The 21827-nt window shown below is 35.1% G+C and overlaps 1 protein-coding gene across 4 annotated transcripts in view; it reads right to left on the bottom strand.

The window, feature by feature from the left end:
- Positions 1-1921: 1921 nt before the first annotated feature.
- Positions 1922-21827, bottom strand: part of CLEC2D (C-type lectin domain family 2 member D) — a 33742-nt gene continuing 13836 nt past the window's right edge. Inside the window, exons 1-6 of one of the 4 annotated variants that reach the window (XM_087855605.1) lie at positions 19864-19902; positions 17726-17762; positions 17072-17185; positions 11160-11344; positions 5337-5440; positions 1922-3787 (exon numbers count right to left, since the gene is read on the bottom strand). In XM_087855605.1, coding sequence (XP_087711731.1) covers positions 3649-3787; positions 5337-5440; positions 11160-11344; positions 17072-17185; positions 17726-17762; positions 19864-19884 — 600 coding nt within the window. In that variant the 5' untranslated portion in view covers positions 19885-19902 and the 3' untranslated portion in view covers positions 1922-3648. The other 3 variants (XM_045781284.2, XM_087855604.1, XM_087855606.1) reach the window with 3 other exon arrangements.

Here is a 21827-nt window from a genome sequence, read left to right as displayed (position 1 = left end):
GCAGGTGTTGGTGTATTCAGTCCGGAGGGGGGGACTGAAATAGTGCCAGTCAGTTCCTTTGTTTTTAGAGAAGTCTCCAAAGATCCTTGCCCTTCCTGTGCTTGTTCTGAGACCAGTAGATACATCTCCCTGAATACTCCTGAATACACCTCTCAAACTGCTGCTTCTATGCTGTACCTTGGTGAGGTTGTTTGTTACCCTGGCTCTTTAAGGGGATGGACTCAGTTTCTTATTACTCTAAGGCTTTCCCAGAGCTGAGCCCACCGATTTTTAAGGTTCCCATTAAAAAACTCCACTGATTGTAAAAACTCACAATATTAAGTCCTTCTAGGTTTTTTTTTAAGATTTTATTTATTTATTTGAAAGAGAGAGCGAGATCACAGAGGGAGACTGAGAGGGAGAAGCAGACTCTCTGCTGAGCAGAGAGCCTAATACAGGGCTCAATTCCAGGACCCTATAATCATAACCTGAGTCAAAGGCAGATGCTTAACCAACTGAGACACACAAGTGTCCCTAATTTTTTCTTTAAACTTTAATGAAAAGTATTATTTATAATAGCTAAACTATAGAAACAGCTTAAGTGTCCATTGATAGATTAATGGATAAGAAAAGACGTGGTATAGTTAGACAACAGAAAGAAATAAAAGGCATCCAAATCAGCAAGGAAGAAATCAAACTTTCACTATATGCAGACAACATGATGCTCTATGTAGAAAACCCAAGAGACTCACCAAAAAACCGCTAGAGCTGATAAAAAAAATTCAATAAAATTTCAGGATACAAAATCAATGTACAGAAATCTGTTGCATTTCTATACACCAATAATGAAGCAGCAGAAAAAGAAAGCAAGGAATCAACCCCATTTGCAATTACGCTAAAAACAATAAGATGCCTAGGAATAAACCTAACCAAAGAGGTAAAAGATCTGTACTCTGAAAACTATAGAACACTTGTGAAAGAAACTGAAGAACACACAAAGAAATGGAAAAACATTCCATGCTCATAGATTAGAAGAAATATTGTTAAAATGTCTATACTACCCAAAGCAACCTACACATTTAATGCAATCCCTATTAAAATACCACCATCATTTTTCACAGAGCTAGAACAAACAATCCTAAAATTCGTATGGAACCACAAAAGACCCCAAATAGCCAAAGCAATCTTGAAAAAGAAAAACAGAACTGAAGGCATCACAATTCTGGGCTTCAAGCTATATTATAATGCTGTAGTTAGCAAGACAGTATGGTAGTGGCACAAAAACAGACACATAGATGAATGGAACAGAATAGAAAACCCAGAAATGGACCCTTAACTCTATGGTCAACTCATCTTCAACAAAACAGGGAAGAATATCCAATGGAAAAAAGACAGTCTCTTCAACAAATTGTGTTGGGAATATTGGACAGCAACATGCAGAAGAATGAAACTCTACCTTACTTTCTTATACCATACACAAAAATAAATTCAAAATGGATGAAAGACCTAAATGTGAGACAGGAAACCATCAAAATCCTAGAGGAGAACACAGGCAGCAAATTCTTTGACCTTGGTCGCAGCAACTTATTGCTAGACACATCTCCAAAGGCAAGGGAAACAAAAGCAAAAAATGAACTAGTGGTACTTGTCAAGATAAAAGTCTTTTGCACAGCAAAGGAAACAATCAACGAAACTAAAAGGCAACCTATGGAATGGGAGAAGATATTTGCAAATGACATGTCAAATAAAGGGCTAGTACCAAAATCTATAAATAACTTATCAAACTCAGGGACCCTGGGTGGTTCAGTTGGTTAAACATCTGCCTTCAGCTCAGGTCATGATCCCAAAAAAGACATACAAATGGCTAATGGACACATGAAAAAAATGCTCAAGATCACTCATCATTGGGAAATACAAATCAAAACCACAATGAGGTACCATCTTACACCAGTTGGCACAGGTAAAATTAACAACACAGGAAACAATAGATGTTGGAGAGGATGTGGAGAAAGGGAAACCCTCTTACACTGTAGGTGGGAATGCCAACTGGTGCAGCCACTCTGGAAAGCAGTATGAAGTTTCCTCAAAAAGTTAAAAATAGAACTACCCTACAATCCAGCAATTGCACTACTAGGTATTTACCCAAAGTATACAAAAATACAGATTCGAAGGGGTACATGCACTCCAATGTTTATATCACCATTATCAATAATAGCCAAATTATGGAAAGAGGCCAAAGGTCCATTGACTGATGAATGGATAAAGAAAATGTGGTGTGTGTGTGTGTGTATAAAGAAGATGTGATTTATATATATAATGGAATATTATTCCAGCCATCAAAAAGAATGATATCTTAGCATTTGCAATGACATGGATGGAGCTAGAGGTATTATGCTAAGTGAAATAAGTCAGCCAGAGAACAACAAATACCATATGATTTTACTCTTATATGGCATTTAAGAAACAAACAGATGAGCATAGGGGAAGAAAGAAAATAGATTCTTAAAACAGATGAAAATAGGTGAAGGGGAAAAAAAGAGAGGGAAGCAAACCATAAGGCATTCTTAATTACAGAGAACAAACTGAAGGTTTCTGGAGGGGAGGTGGGCAGAGGATGGGGTAAATGGGTGATGAGTATTAAGGAGGGCACTTGTTGTGATGAGGACTGGGTGTTATATGTAAATGATAAATCATTAAATTCTACTACTGAAGCCAATATTATACTATATGTTAACTAACTAGAATTTAAATAAAAACTTGAAACAAACAAACAAAGATGTCATATATACAGTGGAATATTATTCAGCCATAAAAAATGAAATCTTGCCATTTGCAACAATATGGATGAAGCTACAGAGTATAATGTAAGCAAAATATGTCAGAGAAAGACAAATACCATATAATTTCACTCATATGTAGAATTTAAGAAGCAAAACAAATGAGCAAAGGAAAAAGAGAGAGAGACAAACAGACTCTTAACTATAGAGAATAAACTGATGGTTACCCCAGGGGAGGTGGGTTGGACGGATGGGTGAAAGAGGTGAAGCGGATTAAGAGTACACTTGTCATTTTTTTTCTTTGTTTGTTTGCTTCGAGTTTTTATTTAAATTCTAACTAGTTAACACATAGTGTAATATGAGTAACATTAGAGAATGTTCTGAGAGTGTAATAAGACTAAGAAGTCAAATAGAAAGAAAACCGCTTTTACTCTTTCAATAAGTAATTCTAAAATAAAAGCTTTTTGTCCTGCACAGGGTTTTGAGAGAAAATTTATAAACTTTATAACAAAATGCCAGCTATATACAAAGAACTTCAGGTTATAGTTATGTCTTTTTTTTTTAAACTTGAAGTTTTAAATTTTTTTAGTTTTTTTATTTTTCCATGCAAAAGGGGGTGTTTTGTTTTTGGAGTTCTGGGGTGTTTTTGTGTGTGTTTTGTGTTTCTTTGGGACGTTGTTTTTTGTTTTGTTTTGTTGTTTTGGGGTTTTTGGGGGGGGGGTTGTTTTGGTTTGGTTTTATTTAAGTAGATTCCACACCCAGCAGGGAAACCAAAGTGGGGCCTGAGCCCACAGAAATCACCATATAACAAAACTTGGAGAGGATAAAAAAAATATTATTTACAATAAGCAAAAAGAAACAAACAGTTAGTGATGTAAGGATTGTATGAAGATCAGAAAGAGCTTTGTCTCTGCGTCTGGGCATATGTGTCTGGTCTGGAGCAGATCCACTTCCTCTCTGTGTAATGCCTAGCACTGCTGGCACCTTTGTCATTTAAATAGGCACATTCTCCTCCTCCTCTGATAGGAAAACTGCAATGCGAGAAGCAGAGTCAATCAGTTGGCCACCAGATAGTTCTCCAAAAGCAGAGGGAATAAGAGGAGAAAATGAGGAGACTAATATTAAATCAGCCTCTAAACATAAGCCTCTAACATGTCATCTCTTTAATACTAAAAATTACCCTCTGAGATATGTATCATCTCTTTTTATGGACCAAAACAAAAACAAACAAACCAAAACAACACAATTTCCCAAGATTCTGTACCAAGTAGAACTAGGATTCATAACTAAATTGATAAAAATACAGGGCCCATGCTATTCCTACCTTCTTCACTTTGGGAAAGAGAAGAGGGAAGAAATGCTGCTATATTATAGGTAATTTTGTTGTTGTTCCTGCACCCTGATATTCTCCTATGGTATTCATCAGCATTTAAATGGCCTGACACAGACATCTGGGTCAGCATTTAGACTATAAGGTTTTTCCTCTGTACTGTGTGAAATTGCTATAGTGTGACATGATTTCCCTATTGTTGAGACATGCTAGTCCTTAGTAAATTTATTTTTCACTTCTGTAGTGATGAACAGTTTTCAACAACTGAATGGTTAACAATATATTTGCTCCTTTAAACACTTAGAGAATTAGATGAAGTGAACATTACTATTTTGGTATTAAGAGGAAGCAGTAAAGGTTAATACTAAATATTTTACAAGCATCCACAATGTGCCAGGCACTGTCCATACAGCAGTATATAAATATTAATTCTAATTCCTAAAACTTAGCATCTGCCTGAGATCAAAAAGCTAGTAGGTAAGAACTAGTTTTCAAAACTACCAATGTCCTAGCCAGTGCCCTTTGCACCAAATAAAGTGATATTTCCAATGCCGACTACTTTTCAGAACCTCATAAAGCATCTTTTCAAAACATCCTATGTCCTCAGACAAGAAAACATTCAGCAAAATTGTCTGAATCCAACTCTTCCAGCATTATCCAAAACTTTTCCAGTAACATAAAGATCCAACAGACACACGATTGAGATTAAATTTGACAATGCCAAACCGTACGTGTCCCAAATGTTGTAATTATGATCTTATAAATAATGGATGTCATTACCATCCTTCATCCCTGTGTGAATGATTGAAGACTGATGCAGTGATAATTTAATATAGTAATTTAACTTGCATTTATATAAGATTTTAAAGTTTAAGTAATGCAGCCATATACATCAAAATCTCTGATTCTCGCATCAACCCTGTGAGATCAATCAAGCAAGTTTAATTAATTTTATTGTAGAGGTAAGCAACAGACTTAAAGATAGTGTGTAGTTTGCTCAACGTGAAAGAGTTGGTCAATGACATAGATGAGGTTGTTGTCAAGTTCACCATCCTACCATGCCATGTATGATAGGTTTTGTATTGGTCGGAGGAGATTTCGAAACCTCTGCAACCTACAATTTTTCACCTTATTCCTTTATAACTCATCTTAAAATAAAAATTTTTAGAGGCTATAACTGGAGAACACATTTGGTTTCATGCAAAGTAAATTCAAATACAAATATTGCTATCATATTTTTCAGAACTTACCAGCTGGTCCATTCAGTGCCATTTATCCATTTCCATGGTTGGCCTTGTTCTCTGCTGAGCCCAATCCAGTGGTCATAAGGGCCTTTATACCGCAATAGGAAATTCTTTTAGAAAACAAAGATGATATGCATTTACCTGTCATTGTCTTGCCTCTCACAGAAGAAGTGTTGCTTCTATGCTATTTTTTAAATATTTTATTTATTTGACACAGAGAGAGAGAACACATAAGCAGTAGGTAGTGACAGAGGGAGAGGGAGAAGCAGACTTCCCACTGAGCAGGGAGCCCGATGCAGGGCCCCATCCCAGGACCCCGGGATCACTACCTGAGCCAAAGGCAGACACTTAATGGACTGAGCCACTCAGGTGTCTCTCTATACTATATTCTTACTTGCTCTTATAATTTTCTTCTTTTTAATTTTGTATTGTTTGATAATACATAAAGAACAGTTATGCTACAGTAGGATACAAACATAAATATTAAAACTGAGAGAAATTGCTGATAACTTGTTTGCTTTTAAATCAGCATAGCGCCACTCTTTATTAATATTCCACAATTTGTTTATCTATTCTATTATTGGTTTCCACTAGTATTATTTCAAGTTTGAAGTTATTATGAATGCTATTATGACATTCTTGGCACCTGTCCTGGAGTGAATGATCAGGCCACAGTGAATACTTGTTGTCAATTTTACCAAATGACACCAAACTCTTTTCTGATGTCATTGTAACAAATTATACTCACACCAGCATTATCGGCCAGTTTTCTGTGCCACACATCCTTGTTAACACTTAGAGTATCTTTTTATAATTACAATTATTAATTTCAATATAATTAAATATATGATTTTCCTTTATGATTAGTGGATTTAATGACTTCTTAGGGGAACTTTTACTCTTTGGAAGTCATAAAGATGATATTTATTTTTGCTTTTCCTTGAGGTATACAGTTGGGATACTGATTTGATTTTATTTATATATTGTTTTAAAGATTTTATTTATTTATTTGACAGAGACAGCCAGCGAGAGAGGGAACACAAGCAGGGGGAGTGGGAGAGGAAGATGCAGGCTCCTAGCAGAGGAGCCTGATGTGGGGCTCGATCCCAGAACGCTGGGATCACACCCTGAGTCGAAGGCAGACGCTTAACCGCTGTGCCACCTGGGCGCCCTGGGATACCGATTTTAGATATTTCTTTTTTCTTTTTTTTTTCTTTAAGGTATACATTTACAGCTCTAAATTTCCCTCTTAATATTGCTTCTACCACATATCATAAGTTTTGGTATGTCGTGTTTTCATTTCATTTGTCTCAAAGTATTTTCTTTTTTTTTTTTTTTGTTAACAATTTTTTATTATGTTATGTTAGTCACCATACAGTATATCCTTAGTTTTTGATGTAGTGGTCCATGATTCATTGTTTGTGTATAATACCCAGTGCTCCATTCAGTATGTGCCCTCCTTAATACCCATCACTGGCCTATCCCAATCCCCAACCCCCCACCCCTCTGAAACCCTCAGTTTGTTTCCCAGAGTCCATAGTCTCTCATTGTTCATTCCTCCTTCTGTTTACCCCCCCTTCATTCTTCCCTTCCTTCTCCTACCAATCTTCCTGCTATTTCTTATGTTCCATAAATGAGTGAAACCATATGATTTGTCTTTCTCTGATTGACTGATTTCACTTAGTATAATCTCCTCCAGTCCTGTCCATGTTGCCTCAAATGTTGGATAATCGTTCTTTCTGATGGCTGAGTAATATTCCATTGTATATATGGACGACATCTTTTTTTTTAAAGATTTTATTTATTTATTTGACAGAGACAGAGACAGCCAGCGAGAGAGAGAACACAAGCAGGGGGAGTGGGAGAGGAAGAAGCAGGCTCATAGAGGAAGAGCCTGACGTGGGGCTCGATCACATAACGCCGGGATCATGCCCTGAGCCCAAGGCAGACGCTTAACCGCTGTGCCACCCAGGTGCCCCTGGACCACATCTTCTTAATCCAATCATCTGTTGAAGGGCATCTTGGATCCTTCCACAATTTCGCTGTTGTGGACAATGCTGCTATGAACATTGGGGTGCATATGGCCCTTCTCTTCACTACGTCTGTATCTTCTAATTTCTCTTGTGATTTCTTTCTTGTTCACTGGATGTTTAACAGTGGGTTGTTTAATTTCTACATATTTGTGAATTTTCCAGTTTTCCTTCTGGAGTTGATCTCTAGTTTCATTCCATGGTGATTGCAAAAAGACCTTTATATGATTTCAATCCCCCAAATTTATTAACTTGTTTTGTGGCCTATCATATGATCTATCCTGAAAAACGTTCCATGTGCATTTGAGAAGAATAGGTATTCTGCTGTTTTTGGAAAGAGTGTTCTGCATGTCTTTTAGGTCTAATTGGTTTGTAGAACAGTTCAAGACTTCTATTTCCTCACTGTTCTGTCTGGTTGTTCTACCCATTACTGAAAGTGGAATCATGAAGTCTTCAACTATTATAATAAAACTATCTGTTTCCCATTTCAATTCTGTCAATTGTTCCTTCTTATATTTGGGGGCCGTGTTATTATGGTACTATATGTTTATAATTATTAGACCTTCCTGTATCAAAATTTGTATCCTTCTTTGTGTCATAAACTTTTCTGTTTTTGTCTATTTCGTCCAACAAGGACAAAGTCACACAGCTCTATTTTGATTACTATTTGCATGTAATATCTTTTTCCATCCTTTCACTTTAAACTTCTTTGTGTCCTTACACCTATGATGAGTCTCTGATAGTAAAATGATGGATCTTGTTTTGTTTTTAGCCAACTGCCAGTCTCCACCTTTTAATCAGATAGTTTCATCCATTCTTATTTAATGTGATTACCCATAAAGAAGGATGTACTTCTACCATTTATCTATTTATTTTGGTAAACTTTTTTGTCGTAATTAGGCTCTATGCCCAGCAGGAAATCCATATCTCTTTATTTTTTATATGTCTTATATGTTCTTTATTCTCCAATTCTTCTATTATTGCATTTTTTATTTAGTTGAGTTTTTGTAAGTGCCATTTTTATTCCCTCTTTCTTTTTCTGTATATATTTTAGTAATTTTATTATTGGTTACCTTGGGGATTGCAATTAACACCTTAAACTTATAACAACCTAGTTTATAATATGAACTTGGTTTTAATAGTATATAACCATTTTGCTCCTATACATCTCCAACCCCATCTTTATATTATTGTCACAGATTATGTATGTATACATTGTATGCCCATTAACATAGATCTATAATATTGTATTATGAATTCACCTGTTAAATCATACATGAAAAGAGAGAAGTTACAAACTAAACCAAGAGTATAATAATACTGGCTTTTATATTTATTTGTGTGATTACCTCTATGAGTGTTCTTTATTATTTTGGCCTTGAGTTACTATCTAATGTACTTTAATTTCAGACTTTATCATTGCTTAAGGATAGGTCTACTGCTAAGAAACTCCCTTAGCTGTTGTTTGTCTAGAAGGATCTTAATTTTTTCCCTATTCTGAAAGATAGTTTTGACAGATACAGAATTCTTTTTTTTTTTTTAAGATTTATTTATTTGACATAACAGAGAGAGAGCACAAACAGGGGGAGTAGCAGGCAAAGGGAGAAGCACACTCCCCACTGAGCAAGGAGCCTAATGTGGGGCTCAATCCCAGGACCCTAGGATCATGACCTGAGCCAAAGGCAGATGCTTAACCAACTGGTGTCCAGGTGTCCTAACAGATACAGAATTCTTGATTGGAAGGGTTTTGGGGGGTTTTGGGGGCAGAATTTAAAATATGTCATTCCACTGCTTTCTGGCTTCTATAGTATCTCAGGATAAATCAACTGTTAATCTTACTAGGGATCCCAGGTACCTGACTAGTCCCTTTTCTTGCTGCTTTCAAATTTCTCTCCTTCGGTTTTGACAACTTGACTCTAATTTGTCTCCATGTGGATTTCTTTGCATTTATCTTGCTTAGGAGTTGGTTGAGACTCTTGGACGTGTATATTTATCTTCTTCCTCAACTTTGGGAAGCTTTGGGGGCATTGTTTCTTTCTATATTTCTCCTACTTCTTTTTCTCTTTTCCTTCTGAGATCCCTACAATGAATATATTGGTTTGTTTGATGATACTACAGTTCCTTCAGGATCTGTTCATTTATCTTTGCTTTTGTTTGTTTTTTCTTTTTGCGTTTTTCTTTCTATTCCCAAACAGGATACTTTTAATTGTCTCATCTTCAAGTTTGCTGATCCTTTCTTCTTCCTATTGAAATATGCTTTTGACTCCTCTAGTAAGTTTTTCATTTCAATTATTGTACTTTAAGCTCCAGAATTTCTATTTGGTTCCTTTTAATAATTTCTACCTCTTTATTGATATTCTCATTTTATTTATATATCTTTTTCCTGATTTCTTTTACTCTTTCTGTCTATAGTTTTCTTTAGCCCATTGGCCATATTTAGGACATCTTTGACTAGTATTTCCAATGTCCGGGCTCCCTCAGGAATGGTTTCTGTCAGATATATCTCCCTGTGAATGGCTATGCCTTTGTATTCATCTGTATGTTTTATAATTTTTTTGTTCAGAATTGGACATTACAAATATTTTATTGTGTTAACTCTGGAAATATAATTCTTTTCTTTAGAGATTGTTGAATTTAGATTATTGAGATTTGGAGCCATCTGTTTGTGACTTTTCCTAATCGTTTTTGCGAAATGTGTATTCCCTACTGTGTGTGGTCACTGAAATTTTTATTCTGTTACTTCTATGGTCAGCCAGTTACCCGCCAAAGATTTTCTTAAATGCCTGGCTCCCCAAAGGGGAAAAAACAAGTACTGTTTCTTTAAATCCTTTGGAAATCACTTCCGTTGGTAGCAGTTGAAGAAAAAAATGGCAGCTCACCTCTGTATCTGCCCCTCAGCAATGAAAAGCAGCACTCAAAAATAACAACACATAACCACAATATTTGAAGAATGATGTTCTTATTGGCCATCCTGACTCCAGCGAGTTTTATCAGGATCATGGCTAGAAGTCTCCATGGCTCCCAGCCATGTTGAAGTGTGGGGAATGGTAGCCACTGAGTGGGAAAGCTGAAATTCACTGGGATTAAGTGAAATTTACTAACCTCTTCATTAAGTTATCCCTTGGATGCTGCAAGACTCCAGAGTTCCAAATCAGTTACTTGAGAGTTTCTGCCAGCTCAATAGTTGTTTAGGTACAGATTCCAGGAGCTTTCTACTCTGCCATCTTCTCTGACATCATTCCTGCCCGATTCATTTTGAAGCAATGTTAACTTCATACAAATTTAAAATTATGTTTCCCTCTCTGATTTTCTAATTCTATTTGCACAGTTCTTTTTTTTTTAAGATTTTATTTATTTATTTGACAGAGAGACAGCCAGTGAGAGAGACAGCCAGTGAGAGAGAGACAAGCAGGGGGAGTGGGAGAGGAAGAAACAGGCTCCCAGCAGAGGAGCCTGATGTGGGACTCGATCCCAGGACTCTGGGATCACGCCCTGAGCCGAAGGCAGAGACTTAACAACTGAGCCACCCAGGTGCCCCATATTTGCACAGTTCTTGATCATAAGTCAAAGAAAGCACTGGCCTACTCTCTGGCCACCTTCCTGCTATGAATGTTGAGGCACCTGTAGATGGCCCACTGCAGAATGTAGCACCTGCCAGTTTTTCTCTCCTTATGTTAAAAAATCAATGTCTAGGCTGGTATCTAAACCTGTATTTTAGACATTCTCACATACAGTTACATAGCATATTAGAGTGGCCATTTTTTTTTTTTTTTAATTCTAGGTAAAACTATTTTCTTACCAGTTCCTGGATGGTTTCAACCTGAACAAGATCAGCACCATGTGAGTCACAAAACCTCTGGCTGAAGGTCCAATTCTTGATGTCCTCAGAAAAATAGAAACATTTTCTTTGGAAACCAATCCAGCTTTCTGGGCATGCAGCTTCAAGACACTCTGATGATATCTTATGCAGTTTTCTTCCAGTTACTAAAAATAAAAACAGCTTGCTTTTATATTTTCCTCTCTATATATTACCAAGTGCTTTTAATACATTTTTCAATAGTCATGTGAAATACTAAATGTATTATCCTTATTTTTCAAACGAGGAATCGAATTCTGAAAGTCATTGTGTATATTACACAGGAAATGTCAAAGCTACGATTCAACTAATGCTTTAGTTAGTGGATGAATTGAAAAAAGAATTAATAATGCCTTAAACTCTTGACTAGATACCTGTCTACTTGGATTTCAACAATGTTACTTTTCCTTAAAATATTAGGTACATCAATAGCAGCATTTTATCAGCCTTAGAGAACAGATAGTTCAAGAGCTCTAGATGCTCTCCTAAATAAAATGAGGGACAGGGTATAGATACCTTTTGTGAATAAAGGTTCTTGAGATGAAATGGTTGGATACGTGTCTAAATAGTCCCATGAGGATAAAAGGGGTAGTTTTACACTGAGCTTTCTTCTACTAAGGAGCTTCCTTCTGCTAAGGAGATTTTGTCAGGTTTTCTATATTTTGAAGCGGACAATACTCCATTGGACAGGCTTTTTCTCATACACTTCAGATACAACCAGGAGAGATTCTCTCTCCAAGGAGGATTCAGAGCATGGAAAGTCTTCAGATGGTATTTATTGATCTGCTAGTAGCTGACTTTTCCACTTCTATGACCATTATCTCCTATTCACAGCTTCTTTATTAAGTAATGTTAATTTAAATCTCTATTTTTGCTCCACCAATGTATATTTTATTTTTGGTTGTAGAATGGCAAGAATACATCATTCTCTATGGAATCATAAAAATATTAAAAAAAATAAATGAGGATCCCCTGGATCATGGAATATTCCAAGTGTTATTGACTCTAGGATTTGTAAGCAGCACTTGAAGACCTTGTTAGGATATTGCCTCTGGTTGTAATAATAGCAGGGTGGGTTTTAGGTTATTAATCAGGTTAGGGTGGAGGCTTAGAGGAATATTCTTATAGTTTTCCACATCAAAACTTGATTCACATTAGATACAGTGCAAGCATGTTCTAAGCTATAAGAGCATCCTCATTAGCTAAATTGCTTCCAGGGTATGCAATCCAAGAAAGAATGTGTTGTCCGGGAAAACTGGCTATATCTTCCCAAAAAGTGGGGGCTGGAAGATGCTAGAGTATCTGGACGAGAAGACCACAATACCTCTATGCCTGCACTATTATACAGCCAGTTAGTAGCTTTGATATTCTCTCACTGCTATCTCTCTCTCCCCATCTGATTCGCTTGTATTCATGCAAGCATGTGTGTTATAGAAGTAAAATAAATCTTTGTCCCTGAAAGCCCAATTTTGTCCCTGAAAACCACAATGAGTTATCACCTCACACTTGTTAAAATCCCTATTTTTAAAAAGACAAAAGACAATCAGTGCTGGCAAGAATGTAGAGAAAAAGGAACTGTTGCACACTGTTCATAAGAATGTAAATTGCAACAGCCATTATGGAAAACAGTATGAAGGTTTCTCAAAAAATTAGAAATAGCACTACCTTGTGATCTAGTAATCCTGCTTCTGGGCATATATCCAAAAGAAAGGAAATCACTATCTTAAAGAAATATCTGCATTCCCCTATTCATTGCAGCATTATTCAAAATACCCAAGATACATAAATAATACTCAACCTTTAAAGTGAAAGCAATCCTGCCATTTGTGACAACTTGGATAAGCCTGCACAACACTGTACTAAGTCAAATAAATCAGATGCAGAAATACAAGTACTGTATGATCTTACTTTATATATGGAACATAAAATAAGTCAAAATCATAGAAGAAAAGAGCAGAATGGTGGTTGCTAGGAATAGGAAGTGGGGAAAATACTGAGGTTTCGGGCAAAGTGTACCAAGTTTCAGTCATGCAAGAAGAATAAGTTCTGGATATATAATGTACGCAATATGACTATAGTTAACAATGCTGTATTGTATACTTAAAATTTGTTAAGAGGGTAGATCTTAAGTGTTCTTGACAACAGAAAGGTAACTGTGAAGTGATGGATATGTTGATTAGTTTATGGTGATTATTTCATGTGTATACAGATATCAAAGCGTCAAGTTATACACCTTAAACATACACAAGTTTTAATTATACCTCAATGAATTGGGGGAGGGGTGCAGAGATTAAACATCATGACTAAGTGCAATTAATCCCAGAATGCAAGGATTGTTCAATACACAAAAGCCAATTAACCTTGTATAGCATAGCAATAGAAAAAGGTTAAAAAACAAAACAAAAAAACTGATCATCTAAATTGATGCAGAAAAACCACTTGACAAAATTTAATACCTCTTCATTAAAAGAAGATAAATACACACAAAAATATGAGGAATAGAAGGAAATTCCCTTAATATGATAAAGCCCATATATGAAAAACCTGCAGTTAACATATTCAGTAGTGAAATACTGAAATCTTTTCACCTAAGCTTTAATACTTAGCTCATCTTAATACCAATTATATTACCTTAATATAAGGACAAGACAAGGATGCCCACTTTCACCACTTCTGTGCAACATAGTATTGGAAGTTTTAGCCAGAACAATTCATCAAGAAAAAAATATATATATATAAGACACCCAGATTGGAAAATGAGAAATAAAATTATCTCCATTCACTAACAACATGATCCTATATGTAGAAATCCCTAAAAATTCCACCAAAAATATTTTAAAACTAATAAACAAATTCAGTAAAGTTGCAGGATACAAAATCAACCCAGAAAAAAACTGTTCTATCTACACACATCAGCAATGAACAATGCAAAATGAAATTAAGAAAACAGTTCCATTATTACAGCATCAAAAAGGATAACGTAATTAGGAATAAACCTCACAAAGGAGACTAAAGACTGATACACTGAAAACTATAAAATAATGCTAAAGGAAATTAAAGGAGACACAAATAAATGGAAAGACATCTGATGGTCATAGATTAGACTTATTGTTAAAATGGCAATACTTCCCAGAGAGATCTATAGATTGATGCTATCTTTATCAAAAGCCCAAGGATATGTTTGCACAAATAGAAAAATTCATTATAAAAATCATTTGGAATCTTAAGGGACTCTGAATATCCAAAACAATCTTGAAAAAGAAGAAAAAAAAGTCGAAGAACCTACACTTTTTGACATTAAAACTTACTAAAAAGTACAGTTACCGAAAAAGTATGGTCTTGGCATAAAGACAGATATACAGACCAATGAATATGATAGAGTCCAGAAATAAACCCTTGCATATGTGGCCAAATGGTTCTTGACAAGGGTACCAAAACCTTTCAATGGGAAAAGGATAGTGTTGTCAACAAATGGCTTGTGAAACTGGATATCCACATTCAAAGGAATAAAGTTGGACCCTTACCATAAACCATATATAAAAATTTACTTAAAATGGATCAAAGACCTTAAACCTAAGAGCTGGAACTATAAAACCCTTAGAAGAAAACATACTGGAGAAAGTACATTACATTGGATTTGGCAATGATTTCTTGGATATGACAAGCAAAACACAGGCAACAAAAAAACAATAGATAAACTGGATCATATCAAATAAAAAACTTCTGTGTCTCAAAGGACATCATCAACAGAGTGAAAAGACAACCCATGGAATGGAAGGAAATAGTTAAAAATCTTATTTAATACGGAATTGAACACAGAATACATAAAGAATTCTTACAACTAAATAGCAAAAAACAAACAACCCAATTTAAAAAATGGGCAAAAAATTTGAACAGTCATTTCTCCAAAGAAGATATGCAAATTGCTAAATAATACATGAAAAAAATGCTCAACCTCACTAATCAACTATTAGGGAAATGCAAACCCAAATCACAAGGAGACAAAATTTCATTCCCACTAGGGTGGTAATTATAAAAACAAGGAAAATAAAGTACAAGGATGTAGAAAAACTGGAACTACTGTGTATTGCTGGTGGAAACGTAAAAGGGTGAAACCACTGTGGAAACAGTTTGATATTTCCTCAAAAAGTTGAACATGGAATTAGCATATAACCCAGCAATTCCACTTCTACATATAGACCCCCCAAAATTGAAAGCGGACTCAGATATGTGTACACCAATATTCACAGCAGCATTATTCACAATATTACCAAAAGGTGAAACAACATGAATGTCCATCAACAGATGAATGGGTAAATAATTCATCATTTGTACTTGCACTGGGATAGTTTTCAGCTTTAAACAGCCATGAAAATCTAATATAGCTACAAAATGGAGACCTTTAAAACATTATGCTAAATGAAATAAGCCAAACATACAAACATTGTATGATCCCACTCATAGGGGTATCTAGAAAAGGTAAATTCATAAAGATATAAATTAGAATAATGGTTACCAGGGCTAAGGCAAGGAGGCAATGGGAATTTATAGTTTAAGTGATACAGAGTATCTGCCGGGATGATGAAAAAGTTCTAGAACTGAATAGTGGTTATGGTTGGATAATGCTGTGAGTGTATTTAATGCCATGGAATTGAACACTTAAAAACAGTTAAAATGGTAACTTTTATATTATGTATATTTTACCACAATTCAAAAAATAAAAGAAAAATAAGTACTCCCACAAAACGTAAAACACAGAAGGAAGATCCGGCAGGATACAGGCAGTATAGCAGATTATGGGAAGGTTTTAAATTTCTGTTTTCTTCTCATTCCATAATAATCTAGCAGAACGTGAGCAAATTCACATTTCCCAGATCCTTCTCATTTCTGTGTGACGTTCTTACTACGTTTCTACAAATGAAACTTGAGTGAAAGGGTTGTATGCCATTTCTGTCCCAGCCTTTAAAAGACTGAGCATCCCTCTTCAGTGCACCCTTTTCCTTTCTTTTGGGAAACCCAGCTTGACAGTGACATCTTACGGAAGCCAATGACATCGTAGAGAATGATGGAAAATAGCACCCCACAGTCCTATACACACGTGATAGGATTGTTGAACGGCCAAAGAGGTCTATATTTTGTAAACCACCATGTATTTGTCTTCTCTTCTTTCTAATATCATCTCAGCCTATATCCTCATTAATATATTGTGTAAAAATGACTGAATTCTTGGCCAATGTTTAAGCATGAACACAATTTCATAAATCATACACATTCAGCTCCTGCAGTCTTATTTCGATGTGTTCTCCATTAGGATCTACACACAATACCTTTGAAGTAATTTTAATCGAAAATGAAATTTCAATTATATTGTACACCTGAAACTAATATAATGTTAGATGTCAATTATAGTTCATTTTTCATATATCCTTAATCCAAAGAAAAAATTTTAAAAAAGAAAAGTAATTTGAGACTAAACTGTATATATGAAATATATAAAGTATATAAATATATGTTTGTAAATAAAATATACGAGTATATAAATATATATGTATATATATATAGCAAAACTACATGATAAAAGGCCTAGCAGTAATATAAATCAAAGCACAATATGATTGGCAACTGGGTTCTACCATATACAGACTTTGGTCCTTCTTTTAAGCTTGCAATCATATGACCTCTGTATTTACACAATTAAAATCTAAGACCCCACTTACAAGGTAATTGGAATATAACTCAATTAGTGAAATTAAAACAAAATTAGGAAGTGTAAAGAACAGGAAAATTATCAATAAGTCCTTTCTTCTTTTGGAAAGTGGACTTCTCTAGATGAACAAAGATTACAATTCACTTACCTAACAAACTCACAATCACTCCAACCACTATAAGTAACAGACATATGACTGCGAGAAAAATTAAGCCTCCATTCAGGGTAATGTTACTAGAATATTTCCTTGGATGCAGGTAATCTGGAAAAAAAATATTAAAAACATGTTTTTGTTTTTGTTTACATTAAATGCAGGACATCAGACTAGTAGAAACATTAACATCAAAATGTTATTTCCACTTCATTCCTCTCCACCAGAGGGGGCAATTGGCCTGTCATTTTGTGAATTTACAATATTTCTCTCTGGAGTTTGTTCACAGAAATTAAAATTGATCTTAACACATAACCCATGAACAGCTTTGCACCCCTTCCAAAAACTAAATACAAATCTCATTAAACTTCCAGATCCAGCTACCAATGTAATAGAAATACATAGAGAGAGAATCATGTCAATTAAACAACAGGAATGAAATCAACAAACTCCAGACTGTTGGAAATTCTACATAATAAATTTATGTTGAATCTTAAAGAAAAAACTGAAATGCAAATTTTAAAAAGCAATAATGGGGGACTCTTTTGATTAAAAGGGACTTAAAAGGCTTTTTTCTTTTTTTAAAGTCAAACTTAAAGTGAGAAAATGATTCTCGTACAAGTCAAGTTAGTGTGTGATTCGAGAGAATACCTGGAGGTCTTCTGAGCTGGAGAGCAAGCTTCTTTCTCTGACAAAGACAGTATTTAACAAGGATGCTCACCTTAGAACAATACATTAAGCTGTATATTTGTTTTGTACAGTTTTCTACATTTGCGTTGTATCTCAAAACATCCTACATTATCTAAAACCTCTTGTAAATTTTATCATTGGAACACTCTTCTCACTATATCTCTTGGCTACCACACACACTTTTAGCTACTATATTTGGAGATATTCTTGGCTAAACAAGCATATTTCTCTCTAACATTCTATCCACACTAGAAAGCTTTTCATTAAAGTTTACCAGATTGACCGCTGGCTGATGTACATGCAGGAGAGATATGAATAACACTACAAAGGGTCCAAAAAGCGACCTGACATTCGAATCAAAGCCTACAGAGCGCCTGAACCTAGACAGAGTAATTGCTTGCTAAAACCAAAAACATTAAGGTACTCCAAAAATTTAAATAAAGTCAAAAGACTCACAAAAAATTCGTTCAAAATGTCCAGAATACGGTCCAAAATTACTCAGCATATGAATAAGCATGGAAACTTCAACTTCCATGGGAAAAGACAATCAAGAGAAGCCAAGGCTGAGATGACACAGATGTTGGAATTACCTGACATATACTTAAAGCAGCTGTTATAGAAATACTCGAAATACCAAAGGAATAAAGAGATAAATGAAGCCATTTAACAAAATTAGAAATCATCTTTTCCTCATCAGAACTGCCTTCTCTCTAAATTGATTACTACCTCTACCAAGACAAAAACATTTTTTTCAGTCCCAAATTATGACACTTCAGTTTTCCCCAGCAGCTACAAAATACTTTTTCTCACTTATTAAATCATCATATAAAGCCACAAATACAAGTGTTTTTTTAAAAGTTTTGAGCTTCATATAAATGCATAATATATGAGATTATATATGTATATTTACATATTTTCTTTTTACTATGCATTCAATGTAAGATAATTCCATTTGAATGCTCCACTGTTTTTCCTTTGACCTCTGTTTATGTTTTCTATTTGTTAAGAAAACTCTTTATTTTACCTTTTCTTTGCTTTTTAATTCTTTCTTTCCTATGAGCTTTCATGATAGATTTTATACCTTTATTTAATTATTTAATTATTTATTTATTGTTAAAGATTTTATTTATTTATTTGAGAGAAAGAGAATCCACGAGCTGGGGGAAGGGGCAGAGGAAGAAGGAGAAGCAGACTCCTCCCTGAGCAGGGAGTCTGATGGGGATTGATCCCAGAACACTGAGGTCATGCATGACCTGAGCCTAAGGCAAACACTTAACCAACTAAGCCACTCAGGTGCCCCCTTTTTTCCTTATTTAATAATGATAATACCCTGTGTCTATATAACACTTTCAACTGTGTATTTGTTCTTTTCGGTGAAATCAATTTTAATAATAAACAATAAGTGTATAATAAATAATAATTTATATTAATATTAATAATATTAATAAATAATTTAAACCAATAAGAAATAATTTAAAATTAATAATAAATAAAATTAATATTTAATATTAATATTGTTATAATACTAATAAATATTTTATAATAAATAATGAATTTATTTATTTTAGAGAGAGTGAGAGAGTTGGGGGGAAGGACAGAGAAAGACAGAGTCTTAAGCAGAGTCCACACAGAACCTGGAGCCCAACGTGGAGCTCCATCTCATGGCCCTGAGATCATAACCTGAGCCAAAATCAAGAGTTGGGTGCTTAACCAGCTGTACCACCCAGGCACCCCTCAGTGAAATTAATTTTTATTAATGCTTATTAATTTTTAATTTCATCATTTTAATATTCACTAGCTGGTTGATGAATTATTAATAACATTAATAAAATATTAGTATATGTTTCAGTGACATTAATTTTTAAATATTTCTTCTCAATCATAAATTTAACCTGACCCCATTCTCTTACATCTTTCTCTAATAGTTCTCACTCCTTAGTTGTTAGGACAAGTCACTTAAGTATCTGCATATTTTTACACAAATTATAAACTAATTTATAACCTCTAGCACTCCATCTCTCATCCTTGAAAACTCTTTAAAAGACTGTTAACCATTTTCCCTGTGCAGAAACTAGATCCCTTCACTGCTATAATCTTACCACCTCAGTTCCCACATTCATGACAACAGTCCAGCATCTTACTTGAGGTTGGCCGCAAATCAACTGGTACAAAGTCTTTCCCTAGTCGATTGCTCTCATGCATTTTGTGCCCAGTTTTTACAGGACAGCTCACTCAGTCGGCGGTTTCAGCTCCAGAATGTGAAGAAGTAAGACAAAGAGTTCACATTCTGGTTAGAACTTCCTCTAACTGAAACTTCGGCTTCAGTTTTACATGCTTAAACAGGAAGAGAAGTGACAGAAAACAGCTTGCTGCAGCAAATGACTCTTCTAGTTCTCAGCATAAACGTGGTATCTCTCAACGTGTATTACCATCAGCAGAAGTAAATATAAATTTTCAGGTTTATACTTTTTGCATTTCTTCATGATTTTGTTGTCAAAGAGGACAGAAAGTAAACCTTGATAAATTTCACATTGTCTTGAAATTCCTACACAGATGGCAGAACTAATAACAATACTTTTACTACTATTCTCATGGCGTGATAATATAAAACTATGGTTTATTGTCACTTACCATGATCCAGAAGTACTGGTAAAAGACTTAAACACGTGTTCTCATTTAATCAGTACAACTAAATAATGAGGCTAATATTATTACTCTTATTTTAAAATGAGCTCCTTGGGTAAGGACTAAGTAATTTGTCTAAGGTCACAGTTACTAACAGACCCCATGATTAAATGATTGATTTAGGAACTACTCTGAAAGAAAGACCCTACATAGTCAGTAAAGGTCAAATGTTGACTCCTGTGACTCCTGTGACATTTCTGAGTCAGTCATACACTCATAAAATCTCTCTTTCTTTTCCTAAAACAGCTCCTCACTGTGAGAAAAAGAAACAGAAAAATTAGTTCTTGCAGTCATGATGATGTGTTAGCTGAACGAAACTATGAAGCTGAAATGGCTGAGGGCTCCAGGTGAAAGGAACTGTGTTCATCTATGGCCCAAGAGAAGAGAACACGGAGTATAGCAAGCGAAGAAAGGAACAGAAAAGAACTACAAAAACAACCATAAAACAAGTAACAGTGGAAATAAGTACATACTTAACAATAATTACTTTGCACGTGAAAGGATTAAACACTCCAATCAAAAGACATAGGTGACTGAATAGATACAAAAGGAAGACACATCTATAAGCTGCCTACAAGAGACACATGCAGATTGAAGGTGAAGGGATGGAAAAAATAACCTAGACACATGCATAACACCCTCCCCAAAAATTAACTCAAAATAGATCAGAGACTTAATGGTAAAGTGCAAAACCATAAAACTCATGTACTTTTACAAGCTTGTTCCTATGAAGAATTGCTTCCCACATGTGCTTTGAATGAGTAATTCAACCAGTAATGATTTCTACAGAGGCATCAGAAACTGATTTAAATACCTCATTGAGGGGCGCCTGGTTGGCACAGCGGTTAAGCGTCTGCCTTCGGCTCAGGGCGTGATCCTGGCGTTCTGGGATCGAGCCCCACATCAGGCTCTTCTGCTATGAGCCTGCTTCTTCCTCTCCCACTCCCCCTGCTTGTGTTCCCTCTCTCGCTGGCTGTCTCTATCTCTGTCGAATAAATAAATAAAATCTTTAAAATAAATAAATAAATAAATAAATAAATAAATAAATAAATACCTCATTGACTTCCTGCTGGGGGCAGTAAGAAAATGAAGATGAATTTAATGTCACTGAGATGTCCCCACACTGGTGGCAGAACTACTGCTGCTACTTTATTTTTCTTTCCAGAGACTTATAATGGAAGAATAACAATTTATTAAACATTTACTATGAGCCAGATACACTGGCAAAGACTTTTATCTGTTAGCTCATTCGAATCTGATAGCTAGGCAGTGAAACTGGTATTTTATACTTACTTTTCATATGAAAAAACTCTGCTTAAGGGGCTTGGTAATTGATCAAGGTCACAGCTGGTAAGAAATGGAATGGTGGAAGAGTAGG

The sequence above is a fragment of the Ursus americanus genome, chromosome 25 (assembly GCF_024610735.1).
Source record: "Ursus americanus isolate L20-20 chromosome 25, mUrsAme1.1.p, whole genome shotgun sequence".
In the NCBI taxonomy this organism is placed as follows: Eukaryota; Metazoa; Chordata; class Mammalia; order Carnivora; family Ursidae; genus Ursus; species Ursus americanus.
This window is presented reverse-complemented; position numbering and strand designations above follow the sequence as displayed.